Consider the following 20,933-nt stretch of genomic DNA (forward strand, 5'->3'; position numbering starts at 1 on the left):
CTGTTCTCACTGGCACTTCAAGAGCTCGTGCAGCAATCGTGGACTAAAGCAGGGAATGTCTGTAGGCTCACTGAAAGAAAGCGTAAATGTTCTCTCTCCTACTGCAACCCCCCAATGAAATCCTGCCTGCTCTTCCCATTTCAGACGTGGGTGGGATCTACATTTTAAACGTGCTCTGTAGATTTAATACCTGGCCAATGTCTTGACTGTTCACTCTATGCTTGAATAATCGTCTGGAGAGGTTACTACTCACCTTAAGGAACTGTTTGAATCTTTTAAGGCTTACTTAACCACTGCCGCGTCATTTTGTCGTATTTTTGGATACCGTCGCGCACTTCTACTGGAGAGATTCTACCTGTGTCATTACCTGAGGTGAGTGAAGCACGCGTCTGATGTGTGCAGGTGAGACACTTCTGTCGAGTCCACAATGGCCAAGCCTGGAAAATTAAGAGAGAGAAAAAAATCATCGTTGCTTGCGATTTAATTGTTTTATTGAGTTGGAAATGGGACAAAAATGAAACTTTGTTTGACGACCTGGACGGTGACCTTCTAAAAAAAAAAATAAAAATAAATAAAATGACACAAAATGTTTTAAATAGCAGCTAATGTGAGATGGTTAAACATACTGAATGTGAGAAATATGGTAAATGTGCTTAGTTAAGCATGTTCGTGCTATTTTTAAACGATGTTTTCAGGCTCCCTCAAAAAAAAAAAACCCGTACTTTTCATAAAAATACTGCACATTAAATAATATACATGTTATTCAAACTATATTTAAAAAAATATTTATAATACAATGTTTTTTTTCGTTATAAAATGCAATAGAAAATGCATGGTCTCTCAAATAATCAGTTAATTGTTTTTATATAGGCAAATTATGAGTATGATGACATAAATTTGGATATAAATGTCTGGCACGAGATTTAATTAAAATACTTTTTTATTAGGCTAATATTTAATATGTATATGTATGCTATTTTTAAATGTTAGCCTATGGGGCTTTCAAAATAATGTTGTGAGCACATCACGTGGTCTTTTTATACCCGCGAAAAGTGCATTTGTTTAAAATGGCATATTGACATACTATTTCTGCGCTATGTATCGTGCACAGTATGTCATTTTTCTGTATCCTTAAAATATCATAGTATGTAGCATACAACCAAAGCACACTGTGTAAAACTGTCACCCATAATGCAGTACTCCCAAATTGGCTTTCCTTTTTAAGTATAGTGAATGAGGCACAAGCTGTCAGCTGCAATTTTTTTTCTTTTTTTATTAATTAATTTTTTTATCAGAAAGCAAAACATGCAGCAACCACAATATCACTGGACAATGCAGCATAGTTACTAATGTTTGAAAACTATTCTTTGCTATAAAAGCAATTCTTGTATAAAAACAATATTTTTTTTACTTTTTAGCATTCTATTAAAGGGGTCATATGATCCTTTTTTTAAAGATAATTACTTTGTGTATTTGGTGTAACAGAATATGTTGACATGCTTTAATGTTCAAAAAACACATTATTTGTATCTAATTTTACATTTTCCCATCCATTTTTTTCTCCTAATTTTTAATGCTCAGAGATTGATGAAACCTGTGATGAACAAGATCATATTTTACCCCAAAGCCAAAAATAAAAATCTACTTTGCTTAAAGAATACGAGAAAGCTTATTTAGTACTATTTTATTAGCTCTTTGCATTTCATGCTAATTAATTCTATGTTCTTTAAATTGTAATGGTAGTTTTTATTGTAATGCCTTTAAATTATGCTGATAAAAGATTTATGCTGGGAATCAGATATTTATTTTAATGCTTTAAACTAATGAGAATTTGAGATTTTTCTTATTTATTTTTAATAAATATCTACAAATACTATATAATAAATATTATATCATATAAATTACATATACATATTCTTTTATTTGACTTATTTTATATTTTAACTGCTTAATTGTCAGGTAAATGTTGGAATATTACTAATTTTAAAGATCCTAAAACAGCTTTTTTATTCAAAATAAGATTTTTTTTTGGAGAACATCGTTCTCTTTTATTAATTGTATTTATTTTTATACAAATATTATATAATAAATATTTCAAGGTCTAAAAAAATTAATATTTTATTTATTTTAATGATGAACTAAAACGGTCAGGAGAGTGATGGCACATTGCACAAAGATCATTAAATAGACTTTCTAATGCAAAATATTATTTATTTATTTTTTAAATAATGTCTACCATTGTTTGCATGGTTCTCCTTTATTTATTTTTCACTCAATCTCAATAAATATATAATTCATATTATATAATATAAATAAAAAGTTATGTTTGTTTAAAATAATGCTTACCATTGTCAACATGATTACCTTTTATTATTTGTATTCATTTTTAATTAATGAATAAAATATTATGTAATAAATATGAATTCATATTATATAACATAAAAATACATTTAATTTATTTTGTTTACAAAAAACACATCATTGTTAGCATGCTTATCTTTTATTAGTTTTATTCATTTTTACTAAATAAAAAACATTATTTTATAAATATTATATAATATAAATAAAAAATTCATTTATTTAATTTGCTTAAAACAATGGCCACCATTGTTACCATATTTCTTGTACTGACCTGTTTCTCTATCTCCTTTCCTTTGGTCCTGCATGGTGTTCAGGTATACATCAGCCACTTTGAAAACTTCCTAAACTCTTCTATAGCGCCAGACACTCCACTGTTATTCATGCCAACTGGTTTTATTTTATTCTGTCCTTTTGCAATAGTGTAACTGTCAGAGCTCTGTTGTAAGAAGACGTCTCCATCTCCATTTCCAATAACTGTGTTATCAGCCTAGGAGTATTTGTAAATCTATATTTGTGTTTGTTTTCATAGATAGTCACCTGTACTCAGGTGCTGAATTCTCACGCCTCCCTTCACGTGGCAAGCAGTAACTGATACAAGTGAACACAGAATGAAGCGTAAAGTCCAAATAGAAATGAATGCGGGGGACATTTAGTACAAATGTTGCTTAATTTGTGGGTAAAACATGGACACCAAACCTATCTGGCTTTTAAGTTATGACCATGAATAACAAGCAAACAGGAATCATGGCTGAAGAGGATAAGTGATTTTACACAAGTCGGTAGTGAATTTGCATCTTTTCCAGATGCAGGGCCTGAAATTGTAAAAAATGGGGTGTATGTGTTCATTAAATCAGCAAACCCCCTTTACAAGGGACTGCATGCTCTTCAAAGCCAGTTAAATGGAAATGATTTATCAGTAAAATATCAGTACATGCAAATGGACTGGAATAACAGCTCCTCTTTATATGTCTGCTAGACGTAGTCCATAATATAATGTTGTTAAATATGACATTGGCTGCCATCCATAAGCCAATAAAGATGCTCTATTCTCTGTAAACATTAAAGGACCTCTTAAATTTTATGAATCTGCTTATACGATGAGTGTGACCATTCAGTGTGGAAATAATCAAAGCTGAGTTAAGGGCCTCGGCAGCTCGTGCGCACTCACTCAAAGCCTAATGTACACATATAGCACAGAGGGCTTCATTATATTAGCACACAAGGGACTGAAGTCTGCCGTTAACCTGGATGCCACTGAAACCGACGGTCATGGCTTAGAGAAACCACAAACCAGCACTGGTCATAGAGGTCACTTCAAATCTCATGCTGAGAGAAGTAGAGTAGTACATACACTGTAAAAAATGACCGTGAATTTAATGGTAAAAGACTGTAAAAATGCTACTATAAAATCCTGTTAAATGGTTAACGGTAAATTCCCCTACTATATACAGTGAAAAACTGTATTGGACATTGCATGCATTGGACATAAATTTTACGGTAGTTTACCGTTTTTCGAAGTGAAAAAGAATATATAATTTACAGTGAATAACCGTAAATTGACATTCCCAGAATTCCCTGCGTTACATTTCAAATTTGATGTTTTTTTGTTGAAATAACTATGTTTCTTCTTAGTTTTTTCAGTTAATGAAATTACGGTATTTAACTGTAAATTTAAGTTAAAACCGTAAAACCTAAAACGCTACTGTATTTTTTATGGTAAAATTCCGGCAACCACAGCTGCCGGTTTTTTACCGTAAATTATACGGAATTATTTTTAGTGTAGGGATGCATGTGTGACATCTTTTTCATTTTTGAATTTGAAAGAGGTTAATTCACCCTGAAATGAACATTCTGTCGTTATTTGCTTACCCATGTTATGTTTCAAATCTGTTTGATTTTTATCTTCCAGATCGACCAAAAATGACAAAAAAGCACCATAAAATAGAGGATTTAATACTATATTCCAAGTCTTTTGAAGCCATACTATAGAAAAACAGACCAAAATTATTGCATTTTACATCTCTTGTGTTTCTGTATATATTTAATTATATGTCAGTGATGCTGACCTCCTTTGGTTGCGTTCACAATGAGGCAAGTCTGAATATGTATTAGTGCACATTTTTTGGCAAACACGTTAACAATTGAGAGTGTTCACATCAAAAGTGTAACGTATATTATGGTTGAAAAAGTTTGGGGTTGGTAAGATTTTTTTATGTTCCAATGCTACATTTATTTGATGAAACTTACAGTAAAAACAGTAAAATTGAGAAATATAATTACAATTTAAATAACTATTTTCTATTTTAATATATTTTAAATTGTAATGTATTTATTTAATTACTCAAGTCTTCAGTGTCACATGATCCTTCAGAAATCATTCTAATATGCTGATTTGCTGCTCAAGAAACATTTCTTATTATTGTCAATGTTTAAAACAGTTGTGTTGCTTTATATGTTATAGAAACTGTGAATTATTTGAAATAGAAATCTTTTATAACATAAATGTCCTTACTGCCACTTTTGATCAGTTTAATGCATTCCCAGTTTAATGGGTTAAATTGGGGTCTATCCTTGTGTTAAGCTTACATTTCACCTCAGAAGTTGCAAATATATTTGCAATATAGTGGATATGTCATATAGACAACTTTTATTGTACCTTTTGCGGCGTGAAATGACATGAGCGTAGGTAAATGATGACAGAATTTTGAATTAATTATGCCTGTAAGCATATCAGCTTCAACTGCAACGTGTATACAGCTGAAATAATTGAATAGCAGATAGAAAAGCAGCACAGCACTAATCTGTCTGGCTGTTTATCTGCTGAGTTCAAAGACATTAAAAATTCATGCCAAACCATGACACACTCCTCCATCCTGTAGCCCTCTGATAGTGATAACCTTATCAGGCCTTTGGAGAAGCAAATCCTCTTGTGAAAGTCAAAGTGACAGACAGCACGCCGTTTACAATGCCAATGTCCCAGACGCTGTTATTTTCCAGCAATTACTTCACACAGCATTTGAACTCGGTGCCTCTGGTGATGTGATCGGCCCAAAAGTCTATGAACTCTTCCATGTTAATGGCCTGTTTAGAGCTGCTGCTGTGGACCATCTGTTTGGTGTCGCCATTTTATTGCGAGCTCAGACTGGAATGTATGGCTGCCTTTAAATCACAGATTTCCCTTGACCTGCAATTTTTCTCTTTCTTTCTCTTCTCCAGCTACAGCCATTGGGATTTTTGCGGCAAGATTGTCCTTTGTCGACGAAACATGACACGTGCGTTGGTGTACATTGGTGTGCTAATAGCCATAATGGCTGCGACGGAAGCAAGGCCTAAATCAGGTTGGTTAAACCGCCGTCATAACACTAATAAATCAATCTTGGCAGTAAGGGAAGTAGACTCTACTTCAGAGTCTGTCGATTACACTAAGCATTTAGTGGTGGCACAATTGTGTTGTTATTGGCAAACCAGGCGACCACCGAAGATTTGTTTTTTTTATCAACTACTAGATCTGTAGTTCTCAACTGCTTCAGGATTCAGATTATACATGCAAATCTAAACCAAAATGTTATATAAGCATGAACTACATAGGCCCAATATGCAAAATTATTCATATGAGATGGGGCTGAAAAAGAAAATTGACTTCACATTTTGAGTGTTAGGTTTCTAAATGTCTCTTGAGTTTCAATGGTTTTGTGAATGGTTTTCAGATGCATTTTATTTGCATCTGTAACACTGTTAGAACAGATCTGTACCATTTTTGGTTTGGTAATACCAACGATTGCATTGAAATATGCCAAATTGTCCTCTTCATTAAGATTTGAGTGGTCTGTTTTAAAATTTTAGCTTCCATGTCTGTTGTGAGGTTTTCAACACTTTCAAATATCAATGAAACATGGCACTTATTTTGGAAAACACTGTACACTTATAAAAAATAAAGGTTCCAGGAGTTGTTTTTGCAGAAATGCCATAGAAGAAAAATTTTTGGTTTCCAAAGAACCTTTCAGTGAAAAGTTATTTTTCTTAGTGTGAAGAACATTTTAATAATATAAAGAACCTTTGTGCGACTGAAAAGTTTCATGGATGTTAAAGGTTCTCCAAAGAACCATCTATGCCTGTAAAGAACCTTCATTTATGATAGTGTAAGAACCATTATTTGGTTCTCAAAGGACTTTTCATTAAACAGTTCTTAAAAGAAGTTCGTTTTGAACAACATTTTAAATAATCTGCAGAACCTTTTTCCACTATAAAGAAACTTTTGTGCAAGTTTCCATGGATGTTAAAGGTTCTTTATGGAACCATCAATGCCAGTAAAGAACCTAGTGTTCTTATTTACTTGTAGCTTTAGACTGAATCGGTATTGTCATTGTATGTTTTTCCATTTTTTTACAGCTGAACCGAAGTGTAAATCTGGCCCAGTCGACCTTGTGTTCATCATTGATGGCTCCCGCAGCGTTCGTCCCCATGAGTTTGAGACAATGCGCAAGTTCATGATAGACATCATCCATGAGCTGGACATTGGTCTGGAAGCTACAAGAGTTGGAGTGGTCCAATACTCCAGTCAAGTCCAGAATGTGTTCTCTCTCAAAGCCTTCAGTAAGACTACGCAGATGGTCAAAGCCATCAACGAGATCATTCCATTGGCACAGGGCACTATGACCGGCCTGGCCATCCGCTATGCTATGAATGTAGCCTTCTCTGCAGAAGAAGGCGCCCGTCCCAACGTTCCCCACGTAGCTGTTATCGTGACAGACGGTCGCCCTCAGGACCGCGTGGCTGAAGTGGCGGCAGCTGCAAGGGAGTCTGGGATTGAGATCTATGCCATTGGTGTCGCCAGGGCTGATATGACCTCACTGCGAGCTATGGCGTCTCCACCATTTGAGGATCACGTGTTCCTGGTGGAGAGTTTTGACCTCATTCACCAGTTTGGGCTTCAGTTTCAAGACAAGCTTTGTGGTAAAGTGTTCCCCTATTTGATATATGCTCCACAGTAGTGAAAGGATCTAGACATAAAAGTTGAACTTTTCAACTTTTTTGGATTATTTTCTAAAAGGTTTGAACCTCAAACCTCAACTCAAAGGTGCAATTTTTTTCTTAGAAAAACAAAGGATGTAATCTACCATTCAAAAAGTTTAGGGTCTGTTAGAGGGGTTCACCCCCCAAAAAAATTCTGTCATTAATTACTCACCCTCATGCGTGTGCATTCCTCTGCGTGCAAACAAGCTGCAGTGCATTGTAATAGTATTTCACAATATTAGTGTACTCCAGTCTTCAGTGTCACATGATCCTTCAGAAATCATTCTAATGCTGATTAAGTGAATAAAAAATTTGATAAAAAGAATAAAAAGAAACATTTCTGTTTATTATCATAAAGTTGTGCTGCTTAATATAATTTTTTGGAAACCGTGATACATTTTTTTATAAAATAATAATCTATGATGAATGGAAAGTTCAAAAGAACAGCATTTATTTGAAATAGAAATCTTTTGTGTCTTTATAAATGCCTTTACCATCACCTTTGATTAATTTAATGATCAATTTAATGCATTCTTGCTGAATAAAAGTATTAAGTTCTTAAAAGGAACTTTTGAACAATCCTGTATACATTTATAATGTAATTAAATATATAAAATAATCATAAATAATAATAATAATAATAAAAGCATTCCATTATTTCTCAAATATTTTACAATTATACATAACATATTTTTCCATTGAAACCATCTTTATTTTATTGTTATTTAAATACTACTACAGTATTTATAAAAAATTTGATCAATTTAATGCATTCTTGCTGAATAAAAGTATTAAGTTCTTTAAAAAAAAGTACAATCCTGTATACATTTATAATGCAATTAAATATATAAAATAATCATAAATAATAATACAAAATAAAAAAATTAAGCATTCCATTCTTTCTAAAATATTTTACAATCATTTAATCATAAATATAGCTAATTAATCATAGTCTACATTTTTATTCTTTATTTTGTCAAAAAAATTTGAGAGTAAAATGGAATAAAAATAAAGATTTTGACTCATTTAAAAGACATTTTGTCAAAAGTCAAAACTAAATAAAAACTGTAAACACTGTTTGAGATGCTCTCATTGGTTCACATTGTCATTTGAGCTTTATATCAGTCCCACTTTTCATTTTTTTTCTTGCTGAAACCTTATGTTGACTGTAAGCACATGAATACTGTTTCTTTTACAGCCAATGGACACTGTGATTTAGCTTTTCTTGCTTTCTCGGTACTCATATATGCGTTGGATTTGCAGGGATGGACTTGTGTCTGGAATCAGATCACGGCTGTGAGCACATCTGTGAGAGCTCACCTGGCTCCTACCACTGTCTCTGTCTGCCTGGATACACGCTCAACGAGGACGGCAAGACCTGCACACGTGTGTAGCCTTACAAATGACACATCATAGAAATATGTCACAATTATCATTCCAGCGGTGCTCAACAGGTGTGTGTTTGCTTTGCAGCCATTGATCTTTGTGCTGAAGGGAAGCATGATTGTGAGCAGATCTGTATCGCTTCACCCGGGTCGTTCACGTGCGACTGTAACACAGGATACAAACTCAACGATGACAAGAGAACCTGCAAAAGTTAGTGACACACAATAGTGATATCTGCATAACAATTTGAGTGAAGTGTAAATTGTAAAATTGACATGAACTTATATGTTTCATAGAGTATACAGACAAAGGTTATGTTCGGAATAGTGTACTACTATTCATACTATTTTAGCAGTATGCATTATGTATACTGAACACAGTATGCAAATATTCTGTATGCATGAAATATCTAAACTGTGTTTGCCAAAATTACAGTATACAGTATATGCAGTATGCAGCAGTGTATACACTAGTATTCCATTCTGAACATAGCCAAAGGAACATACTGTATACTAAATATACACCTGCTCTGCCATTGTACAGCACAGTATATTGTGCCTCAGCACATAGTATGCTTACTTGTGTAATGCAAACTTAAAGATCCAATGAAATTACTTGATGAGCATTTTTCCTCTCCTAACATATTTTTCCATTGAAGCCATCTTTATTTTATTGTTATTTAAATACTATTACAGTATTTATTAATATTTTGTTTTAGCTTTAATTTTTACTCTTCAGTCAGATAACTATAAAAACACTGATTGAAGAAGGAAGTACACTAGCCTATTTGGCTTTAAAATGAGTAGACATGGACTAAAATCCAGAAAATCCAATCCAGATTTCATGGGGTCTTTAACACCTGATTACTCACCCAAAATCTTTTCTCACCGTTCTCTGCCTGTTCCAGTGATTGACTACTGCTCATTTGGGAATGATAGCTGCGAGCATCAGTGTGTGAGTGTGCTCAATGGCTTTAATTGTCGCTGTAACGAAGGATACTCACTCAACGATGACCTGAAAACCTGCACAAGTTAGTGAGAGCAATTCCCTGCAACTTGCAATGCTTTTTAAAATATAAAAAAGTATATGCTGTGTAGTATTGCAATAGTATTCCATTCAGTATATAACATTAATACAGAGGAGGTGATGTAAAACAAGCAGAAAATAATGAACCAACATTTCTTGGATGTTTGCATAGTAGCTGTATGCTATAGTATCGCCAAATGCAAACTTTAAAAGGCAGCGATGAATTTTGCTTGTGTTTTACCATCACCAAAGTCTCATGCTTCTGTCTGCCTGTTTCAGTGATCGACTACTGTTCATTTGGAAATGATAGCTGTGAGCACGAGTGTGTGAGCGTGCTTCAGAGCTTTTATTGCCACTGCCGTGAAGGATACACACTCAATGAGGATGAAACAACATGCACAAGTTAGTGAGGGCCACGGATACACACATAATTCACATACGGAGGACTCACGAATACCCAAAACACTACAAGACTATAATTAAATGCCAGACTCAGACATTCTCCTAACTAACATTTTTCAAACACATGGAACAGTTTCTAATGCAAAGAGAAAGTTTTCAATGTCATCACAGCATCCGCTTGGCCGCATATGCTGCTATAAAGCACACTAGCACTACTTATCTATCCGTTTCCTCCTGTGACTAGCTGGTTTATCTATCAAGCCACTGAACAAAATAGAGTGTTTTAGTGTTTGAGCTTCTAGTTCTGTACAGTTTTTATAGTAAATAGTAAAAACATAGCCAAATAGTTGAGCGTTTTTGGTTTATAAGTAGTATGGGGAAGCTACTTTAAAGCTGCAAGCAAAAAGTATCTGTTAAGGATATTATTAGTAGTTAACTAGCACAAAAACAGGTAACACTTTATTTCGATAGTCCACTTTAGACATTCTATTAACAGTAAGTAACTTTGCAACTACATGTCAACTAGCAGTTAGTAGAGTATTAGCAGTCTGTCTGCTTAATATCTTCTAACACTTTCTTTGTCAACTTTTTCTTCTAATCCTAAACCTACCCTAAGTCTACTCTGAGAGTTAGTAGATATGTAGTTGCAAATTAATGAGAATTAGTTGACATGTAGTTGACATGTAGTTACAAATTTACTTATAGGTAATGTATAGGTATAGAATGTCTAAAGTGGACTATCGAAATAAAGTGTAACCCAAAAACATTTGTAAGCAATGTAGCATCTTAAAAAATTGTGATTTAGCATTTTTACCATGCTGTACTTTTGTTAGCAAAAGTAGCATTTTACTTATAACTGTAGCTTAGCAAGCTACATTTCAAATTAATAAAAGCACTGCACAAGCTAGCTCAGTTAAGGCTAACAAAAGTAGTTATCTGGCACAAAACCATTTGTAAGTAATACCTTAAAATCTGTGATTTAGCACAAATAGCATGGTTTTTGTGACTAGCAGCAAGCTGCAGTAAATTAATACAAGTACTGTACAAGCTACTATTTGTTAAATATGCTACAAGCTACTTGCAAAAAGTAGCTAACTCCGCTATTAGGAGGTATCTGGCACAAAACTGTGATTTAGCATTTTTCCTGCTACACTGCTATTTGTTAGCACAACTAGCTTGTTACTGGAAAAATACACTGTTTTGAAGGTAGTTAAGCTACTGTCATGCTGCTGAATGTAGTTAAGTTAGCGTTGCTGATTTAAGCTAGCCAAGCACTGCTAGATACATGCATATAGTTTTAGCAGCTTAACTGTTCTGAAACAAGATAAACAGCTTGTATTTTAGTTTGATGTGGTTTTGCTCTTCCTGCTTTTCTCACTGTTCCTTGCCTGTTCCAGTGATCGACTACTGCTCATTTGGGAATGATAGCTGCGAGCACGAGTGTGTGAGTGTCCTCAATGGCTTTAACTGCCGCTGTACTAATGGATACTCACTCAACGATGACAAGAAGACCTGTACAAGTTAGTGAAGGCTCACAATCGATTTATGCTTTCACTTATGTCATTTCCATACTTTTTTTCCTCAGTTGTTTAGCATCAATATTTGGGCCATCCATTGCTTAACTTGTAATCACGTTTCTAAATGGTGGAGTGTTTCCAATATTCAAGGATTTTCTGAATTAAAACTCCAACAGACTTGGTCCAAATGGCCCCATGCCTGTTGAAAAAACCAGCATATGCTGGTTAGGTATGTTTTGACGCTGGGATGCTGGTTTAAGCTGGTCCTTTGCTGGTTTATGTTGGTCCTTTGCTGGTTTAAAATGGTCCTTTGCTGGTTTAAGCTGGTCCTTTGCTGGTTTATGCTGGTCCTTTGCCAGCACATGACCAGCATAAACCAGCAAAAGGGCCAGCATAAACCAGCAAAGGACCAGCATAAACCAGCAAAAGACCAGCATAAACCAGCAAAGGACCATTTTAAACCAGCATCCCAGCGTCAAAACATTCCTAACCAGCATATGCTGTTTTTTTCAACAGGGCAATAAGAGATGTGTTATTTGTGATGGCCCAAGAGAAGTTCTCTGCCATATTCATGATAAAGAACTGAGAAAATACCTGAATTATAACATTAATATAAAAGAAAAAACGTTTATCCTGTTTGGTCATGTACTTTAAATCCATCTAATCCATATTTAGTGATTGATCACTGCTCTTTTGGGAATGATAGCTGCGAGCACCAGTGTGTGAGTGTCCTGAAAGGCTTTCAATGCGTTTGTAATGATAGATACTCACTCAATGATGACATGAAGACCTGTACAAGTTAGTGAAGGCCACGTTTAAACTCAACGTACATAAATACACATGCTCACAGAATATCCATAACCCTAATTTGATACTTGAGTACAAAACCAAAATATTTAATATCCTTTATGAATCCAGTAAGTCCATGCTTTACTCCAAATCCATGAAACAACCACATCTCAGTAGAAAAATAAATGTAATAGCATTTTTACAAGTTTCCTTTCTATGCTTCTTCCTCTCACAAAACATTTTGCTCTTTGCCAACTACTTTGGCTGCTCGTCTTACTCCAGATTTTGAGCTTCTCTGCTTCTTTCTGCCTGTTCCAGTGATCGACTACTGCTCATTTGGGAATGATAGCTGCGAGCACGAGTGTGTGAGTGTGCTCAAAGGCTTTAACTGCCGCTGTAATGAAGGATACTCACTCAATGATGACCTGAAGACCTGCACAAGTTAGTGAGGGCGACATATCAAACTCCACACTCATGTACTGTTATGCACAACATTCTTTTGTTACTTTCTTTTGTTAGTTTTTATGGAAGCCCATTTCCGCTTCAGAGTAAAAAATAAAATTGATAAGGTAAGGTATATACTACCGTTCAAAAGAATATATTTTTTGAAAGACAATACTTTTATTCAGCAAGGATGCATTGAATTGATTTAAAGTGATAGTAAAGACATCTACAAAAGATTTCGATTTCCTTTTAACTTTCTATTCAGCAAAGAATCTTAAAAATATATCAGTTTCCACAAAAATATGAAGCAGCACAACTGTTTCAATGTTGCTAATAATCAGAAATTATTCTTGAGCAGCAAATCAGCATATTAGAATGATTTCTGAAGGATCATGTGACACTGAAGACTGGAGTAATGATGCTGAAAATTCAGCTTTGAACACAGAAATAATTTACATTTTAAATGTATTCAAATCGAGAAAAAAATAATAATTTAAAGTGTAACAATATTCCACTAAATTACAGTTTTTACTATATTTTTGATCAAATAAATGCCGCCTTGGTGAGCATGAGTGACTTCTTTCAAAAACTGACAAAATCTTACCAACTCCAGAGTTTTGAATAAAAGTATAAATTTGAATTAAATAAGATCAAAACTGGAAGACTCAAGTCGCAACTCTTTTTTTATTTTGTGAGGTGGCAATTGGCTTCCACAGGTTTTGCTGGTGAACGGTATCCAGCATCAAACAAGCACTCACAGCAGGGACAAAACATAAAATTAACATCACAAAATAAATACGTCTGTTTTATTATGAACTCTACACTCTATCCCTTTTGGACCAGCTGGTTTAACCGTTAACATTCTACTTCCTAAGTGTTCGACGACAGCATACGGAACTTAAGTAACTTTGAGATGCAACTTGTGAATTGCTTACACTGTTTTCTGCTTTTCTAAAGTCTGTTTCCTGCTATTCTCTTCCTGTTCCAGTGATTGATTACTGCTCATTTGGGAATGATAGCTGTGAGCATGAGTGTGTGAGTGTCCTGAAAGGCTTTTACTGCCGTTGTAAGGACGGATACACTCTCAATGACAACAAGAAGACCTGCACAAGTTAGTGAGAGTAACTGATCAACACACATACTGTTCCAGATCCATATACACAATTGACACATATTGACTTGGAAGCAGTTCAATTGTTCAGCTCTCATGATGTTGTTTTTTATAGTTGTAATTTTCCTAAAATGGACAGTTACGTCATGCTCTTTTATAAGTTTTATGATAATTTTTTTGGTTGATCTTGCATGTGTGTTTGGGTCACAATTCTATAGGATGTTTTGCCCTGTTAGCTTATACTAAAACACTATTGCCTTTGTTTTTGTCTCTTAGTGATTGATTACTGTTCATTTGGGAATCACAGTTGTGATCATCACTGCGTTAGTGTGCTCAATGGCTTCTACTGTCGCTGCAATGAGGGATACACTCTTCAGGAGGATGGAAAAACCTGCCAGTGTATGTATGAAGCTCCTGACAGGTGCTAAAAGTCTTCCTGTTCTGCTATAATGACTGTATTAGAGTGGATTAAAGTGTTTTATATATTAAAATATTGCCTCTTTTCTTAGTTGAAGGTGCAAAGATAACAATTAGTAGGTTTTCACAAACAATTGCAAAAAATAATAGTTTAAAAAGCAGTGGTAGATTTAGCTTAGTGCATATTGACATGGTTTTATTGAGTGATTTTCAAGAGCAAAACATTTACTTTTCAAATGATCATTCAGGTTTTTTGGCTTTCACAACATTTGTGATAAGATACAGTATGATTTATTGATCTTCCAAGTTGATTATCCGATTAATCCACCCCATAAAGATATTCAGTTCCCAAACTGTGCTCGAATTGCTTAACACTGTATGGTTATCTTGGCCTAAACTCTTTAAAACTGTCCAAAATCAGCTGGCTCGGAAGTGAGCGCCCCCTCTTTAAGCCTGATGGCCTTCCCAGACCTTGGCCTTGAACAGCTGGAAAGGCCAAAAATATCAAGTGTGTCGTTTATCTTTTGTTAAGTTTACCTAAAGGCTCTGGACATTTGCTTTAAAGAGCCAAGTCATTCCTTCACCAGATTTCCGCTTTCAGCTACCAATGAAATGTATAGCAGAAATTACGTTTTATTCACATTTATACAGTTTTTCTTGCAAGTATTTACAGCAAATTGGTGTCAAGCACATTTCTTGAAATTGTGCATAAATCTGATAAACACTATTACAGTGTCTGGAAAATGTAAATCATTCAGATATGCTGATTTTGTGCATAATAATATTAAGTTGAAAACAGTTGTGCTGCTTAATATTTTTTGTGGAAATATAAATGTCTTTACTGTCACAGTTGATCAATTTAATGCATCCTAGCTGAAGAAAATAATACATTTTCGTTACTGACCACAATCGTAAATTATGTTCCTTTTCTCACTCATCTCATGAATCCGTTTCATGTTTTTTTAATTGTTTATGCTCTTTATTTTTATGTCTTCTGCAGCGGATAACTTGTGTAACACAGTCGAACATGGTTGTGAATACCAGTGTGTGAGCACTCCGGGATCATACCACTGTATATGTCCTGAGGGCCATGTGCTACAGGACGACGGCAAGACCTGCGGAAGTAATGCACGCTTTCATTCAGAAGACCCTTATTACAGCTGAGATTATCCTAAACTTTATTTGAAACGGGGAAATTCCTAATGCTGAATTCCTAAAGCTACAAAGTATAGTTTGACACAAAATTTTGTGGCACAAAATTAGACACCTTTGAAAATACAAAATATGCCCCACCTTCTCTGCTAATGGAACAAAATGTTTTGAAATGCATGGTTGTTCATTTCTCTTGCCCTCTCCAAGCCTGTCGATCCTCCAACATCGACTTGGTCCTCCTCATCGATGGTTCCAAGAGTGTGCGGCCGCAGAATTTCGAGCTTGTCAAGCAGTTTGTTAACCAGGTGGTGGATCAGCTGGATGTCTCCCCTAAAGGAACACGCGTGGGTCTCGTCCAGTACTCAAGCCGAGTGCGGACAGAGTTTCCACTCAGCATGTATCAGACAAAAGAAGAGATCAAAAAGGCTGTGATGAATGTGGAGTACATGGAGAAGGGGACCATGACAGGCTTGGCTCTCAAACACATGGTGGAGAACAGCTTCTCTGAGGCTGATGGAGCCCGTCCTGCTGAGAAGAACATCCCACGGGTCGGCCTTGTCTTTACTGATGGACGATCACAGGATGATATTCAAGAGTGGGCCAAGAAGGCCAAGGAAGCAGGTATTGTTATTTAGGGGCCAAAAATAAAAGTGTTACAGTCACAGACAACATAAACTTCAAGCTTTAGTAATAAATACATAGAAAATTGCTTTGTAATAAAAATAATAATTTTAGAAATGAATAATATTTTTCTTTAATTTATCAAAATTAAAAACAAATCTAAATTTAGACTAGTCTAGCTTTTCAACTTTTAGTTTGATTGTAAATATTTTATTTATTTTTAAATATTATTGCTATAAAAGTTTGAAAGAAATGAGATAAAGTTTTTAATGTAATCATATTAGATTCATAGTAGATTTTAAGTAATATCAGATTTTAAAAAATGTGTTTATACGTATTAAAGATCTATTCATTTTATAATGGACAATTTGGAGCATATTAGTCTGTAATACATATAAACAAAATTTTAAAATTCTCCATTTGTACTCGAACTAGCATAAGACTACCTGTATAATAAAAATAATAGTTTTTCAAATAAAAATATTTCTAACATTGAGTTTTTATTGTAAATATATATTTTATAGAAATATAAAAATGTATTTACATTTTTAAAAAGTAATATTCTTTTATATATATAATTTTACTGATTTATTGCTAGAAAAGATTAAACAAAATTAGATAAAATGTGTGTGTGTGCGTTTTTTTTTTTATGTCAGATATTCCAAATCGCAAACCTCATATAAAATTAATATAGTTAAGCATTTCTCACTTAGCTTTTTACTGAAAAAGAAAAAGAAATTCTACTCATTTCATGAAAAGTGCAACTTTTGATGTGTGTCTTGTTCCAGGTATCACCATGTACGCTGTTGGTGTGGGTAAAGCCGTGGAGGATGAGCTGAGAGAGATTGCCTCTGAGCCCATGGAAAAACACTTCTTCTACACCGCCGACTTCACTGCCATCAGCCAGATCGCCGAGAACCTCAAACTCAATGTCTGTGCAGGTGTGTTTGAAAGACTGAGAACACTTACATACTGTACATGAATCATCTTTATTAGATGGCAGACACAACCGCACACCATTTTGTTCAATAGCGCCATCTCGAGCCTGAGGTAAACATGCACATGCAATGCTTACCTCAGGTTCCTTATAAAAAGCATTCCCTGCAAATTTGCATTTCTGCCAAATGCATAAATGCAAATTTAGGGAAATGATTTTTAATGAATATTGGTTATTTATTTCATTCGCACTCATTAAATGCATAATTTTTCAGCTGAGAGTCAAGGAGAGATCGAGGTCAAGGACCCCTGCGCTTGTGAAAGTCTAGTGGAGTTCCAGCAGGTTACGATATCCACCCTAGACCAGCTGAACCAGAAGCATATCCTTTATATATTCAGTACAGATCCTTTAGAAACAATATGCTTTCTTTTCAGCACATGCAACTTACTACACCATGCAACATTGCAGTGTAGCTCATCCAACTCCAAACTTTCTCCGGTATAACCTGAAGATTAACGCATTATTACAACAAGCTAAGGGGTTTAACAGAAGCCCCTCTGTACAGAAAGAGCCCACATTGTGTCCGTTGGTCTGATCTGTTCCAGACTGGCCCCTCTGGTTTGGCTTCTCACATAAACCTCTGTGACCACACGCTTCAATGGCTCTTTGTTTCAGATCTCTCACTCAGCATCATTCATCAAAGCTCAAAAGAGCCCTTGTCCCACGTCTGAGGCCAGAAACTGATTTTTCTGAACAACTAAATGCAGATGCATGTCTCCACTGGATTCATTTAACTAGAATTTGATGAGATTACAAAGGAAGGATGTTGCTTCTTGGCTCTCATTGTAGTTTATGTACAGATCTTGCTGATAGGAGTCATTTACACTTGGATTTAGTGGTTAGAGTGCATTGCTCAGACACTTTCAGCTCTTTTGCTCAAGCGATGCAATTCACAAGCTAATTCCCAAATCATCTTCTCATCATTTTCTCATCAGAGATGCCAAAAAGGCCACTGTCATTTACTTTTTGCATGCAAATATGTAAATCAGTGCTGCAGTGATGATGTATTTTTGTAGGCCAACATAAAAATTCACATTACTCTGGTTCCTTCGATAAAAACCCAAAAGGATTTTTCCATTGGCTTTTGGAATATTGCAGAAAATAAGCTCTGTGACCAACAAAAGTTTGATTCTTGTTTTGTTCATCATGATCATCTCCATAAATGAACACAACTTTTATGAATTAAACATAGGCTATAAACGAACAACTCTTTCAGTCTTAATTCAAAAATGTTCCCTGAAAGTTTGAGTTAGAATTGTTTGCAAGAGCGTGATTATATTGCCATATGTTGTAAAAATAAGTATGAAACTTATTAGAAATCGGTACAATTTCATATATTAACATATATATCTAGCCCATACAAATATGTATGTTTATGTGTATGTTGTAATACATTTGTGGACATATATGTCATGCACATGATAAAACCCATCAATACATTTTGATATTATAAATTTCAAAGTAAATATAAAAATCAATATATCAGTAAATATCAAAGATAGAGATGCATTTTAAAAATGGATTGCATAAACATATAAACACTGATATTTTGTATATGTGTTGTTTTAATAAAGTTTCATAAATAAGTATATATTGTTGACATGATTGCTACATATAATAACATAAAAACTCATATATAGATATTGTACATATAGATATTGATATTGAACATACATATGCAAATTTGACTTTTTATATATATATATATATATATATATATATATATATATATATATATATATATATGTTATAAACGTATATCTTTAACCCATCAGAGAATGTACATGTAACTTATAGGTAACATATTGTCCTATATCAAGAGTGATATTGCCATATGTAAGTCATATATTAAATTTCCGTGTGGGCCTGTTTGATGTGATGTCCCCAACACCCTCTGTAGTCCCATTTAGCCACCTCTTAAAAAAAATTTTATTCACAAGGGGGTATTTCTGATGTATTTTATGTCATAGAATAAAACCCACTGACTCCAGGACGATGGAACTGGAAGTGCTAAAATGCAAAATCATTTCTCAGTTTTGGCCTACAAAAACACGTCATCCCTGCAGCACTTTATCGCTCATACTCAGAGTTAATGATTAGACTTTGATATGTAACTTGTGATCATTTTAATATCAGTAAATGCAATCATAGAGACTCAATTTGCAGTAATTTGCTCTACCTAGAACACACTAGACTTGTAGCAATGAGGTTTGCATGTCTAGTCTATATACTGTATATATGGCAATCTAGTTTGAATATATTTAATGCCTAAAACAGTAGAAAATTAGAGAAAAGTAGTGTGGATGATTGATCATTTTTAAAGGATATTTCCTTAACTGTGTTTCACTGTCAGCTGTGACCAAGCGACTGGAAGTTCTGGAGAGCCAGTTGCTCACAAGAAAATGAATAAACGCTTCACAAAACAGTGTGGATGAGGACGGGGCCCGCTGGGTATGAAGGGTACCACAATCACAAGATCTGCAGGTGCAGACGCCTGATGCATGAGGCCCACTATTTCCGGTGCCATTTTTGGACATGGCTGATATTGTTCCCTATTTATAAATAATCTGTATTGTATGATTTATAGAGAGGTATGTATTTATGGCAAATTTGATATTAGCATTTATACACTAAAAAGGGAAATTAAGTGTTTGGGACCACTCTGAAATATTCTCATCTTTATCAACGTTTTTGGCACCAAATTTATGCACAATATGTGAACGTGGATCTGTAAAACCTTTATTCACAAATACATATTTTTTTTAAAAAGCAATTAGTTACAAATTCTTCTGTTATACAGTTTTAGAATCGTTAGTACTGATTCCAAAAGAGACAAACACATCCACTCACATTACCAAAGCTGTTGCCTGTTATGCATGAATATTTAAAATAGTCAGAGGAACATGTCTGATAATTGTTAACTGTTTAACTGGACTGCAATGTGGCCTGAATGGTTTGTTAACACTAAAATGCGATTTAAAAAATGATGTAAACAGGCTAATGTGTACAAGTGCCCATTAAGATTGTAGTTTTTTATTATTGTTATTGAATACAGAATCCAGTTATGATACCTCAGAGTACTCTGGCCTCAGGTTTTTATGTTTTCTTGACGTTTGCAAAAAAGGCCCCATTATAAGGCTCTTATATGTGAGTTCTTGTACTTTTTGGCTGTTTCCTAATAACACTCCTTTTTAAAACGCTCAAAGTGTGTCTGTATTCTTTCACAGTGTGAAATAAAGATGTTTTCAGACTGCTGTCATTCTGAATATGATGCCTCAAGAAAGGTTCTACTATAATATATAATAAATCTACTATGTATCTGTAGTTATATATATATATATATATATATATATATATATATATACTGTATATGGGACCAATGAAAATCATATACAATAATGTGTATTATTATTTTTTTAATTACTTTTAGATTTACTTTTCATTCAGAAAGAAATGGCAAAGAAATGGCAAGTAAAACATTGAGATAAATGTACAATTTTGAGGGAGAAAGACTGAAATAATATTTTCTTGTAAAACCTACTCCAATAATCTTTGTTTTATTTCAACTTTGAAAAGTCATTTTTACAGTGTACTTAAATATGACATATACATCACAAACGTTTTTCAGACTTAGTGATTTATCAACATTTACATCAGCCACCATGTAATCCAAATGCAAGAGACCATTAATGTTAAC

General features: G+C 34.3%; 1 protein-coding gene across 1 annotated transcript; it reads left to right on the top strand.

Annotated features, from left to right (window-relative positions):
• The first annotated feature begins 239 nt into the window (after positions 1–239).
• Positions 240–17,907, top strand: LOC107587611 (matrilin-4-like). Its single transcript, XM_016275460.1, has 16 exons — positions 240–372; positions 5,578–5,699; positions 6,751–7,314; positions 8,638–8,760; positions 8,848–8,970; positions 9,668–9,790; positions 10,066–10,188; positions 11,586–11,708; positions 12,813–12,935; positions 13,927–14,049; positions 14,326–14,448; positions 15,467–15,589; positions 15,826–16,239; positions 17,028–17,180; positions 17,451–17,674; positions 17,782–17,907. Exons 2-16 carry the CDS (start codon positions 5,627–5,629, stop codon positions 17,905–17,907), a joined length of 2,661 nt encoding a protein of 886 aa, XP_016130946.1. The 5' UTR covers positions 240–372; positions 5,578–5,626.
• Positions 17,908–20,933: the final 3,026 nt, after the last annotated feature.

This window comes from Sinocyclocheilus grahami, unplaced genomic scaffold (genome assembly GCF_001515645.1).
Source record: "Sinocyclocheilus grahami isolate Dianchi unplaced genomic scaffold, SAMN03320097.WGS_v1.1 scaffold94.1, whole genome shotgun sequence".
Taxonomy (NCBI): Eukaryota; Metazoa; Chordata; class Actinopteri; order Cypriniformes; family Cyprinidae; genus Sinocyclocheilus; species Sinocyclocheilus grahami.

Coding starts and splice junctions, on each gene's coding strand:
- LOC107587611 (XM_016275460.1), top strand. CDS start 5,627: ATGACACGTGCGTTGGTGTACATTGGTGTGCTAATAGCCATAATGGCT. Junction 10,189..11,585: donor GGATGAAACAACATGCACAA/GTTAGTGAGGGC, acceptor TGCCTGTTCCAG/TGATCGACTACTGCTCATTT. Junction 15,590..15,825: donor CGACGGCAAGACCTGCGGAA/GTAATGCACGCT, acceptor GCCCTCTCCAAG/CCTGTCGATCCTCCAACATC.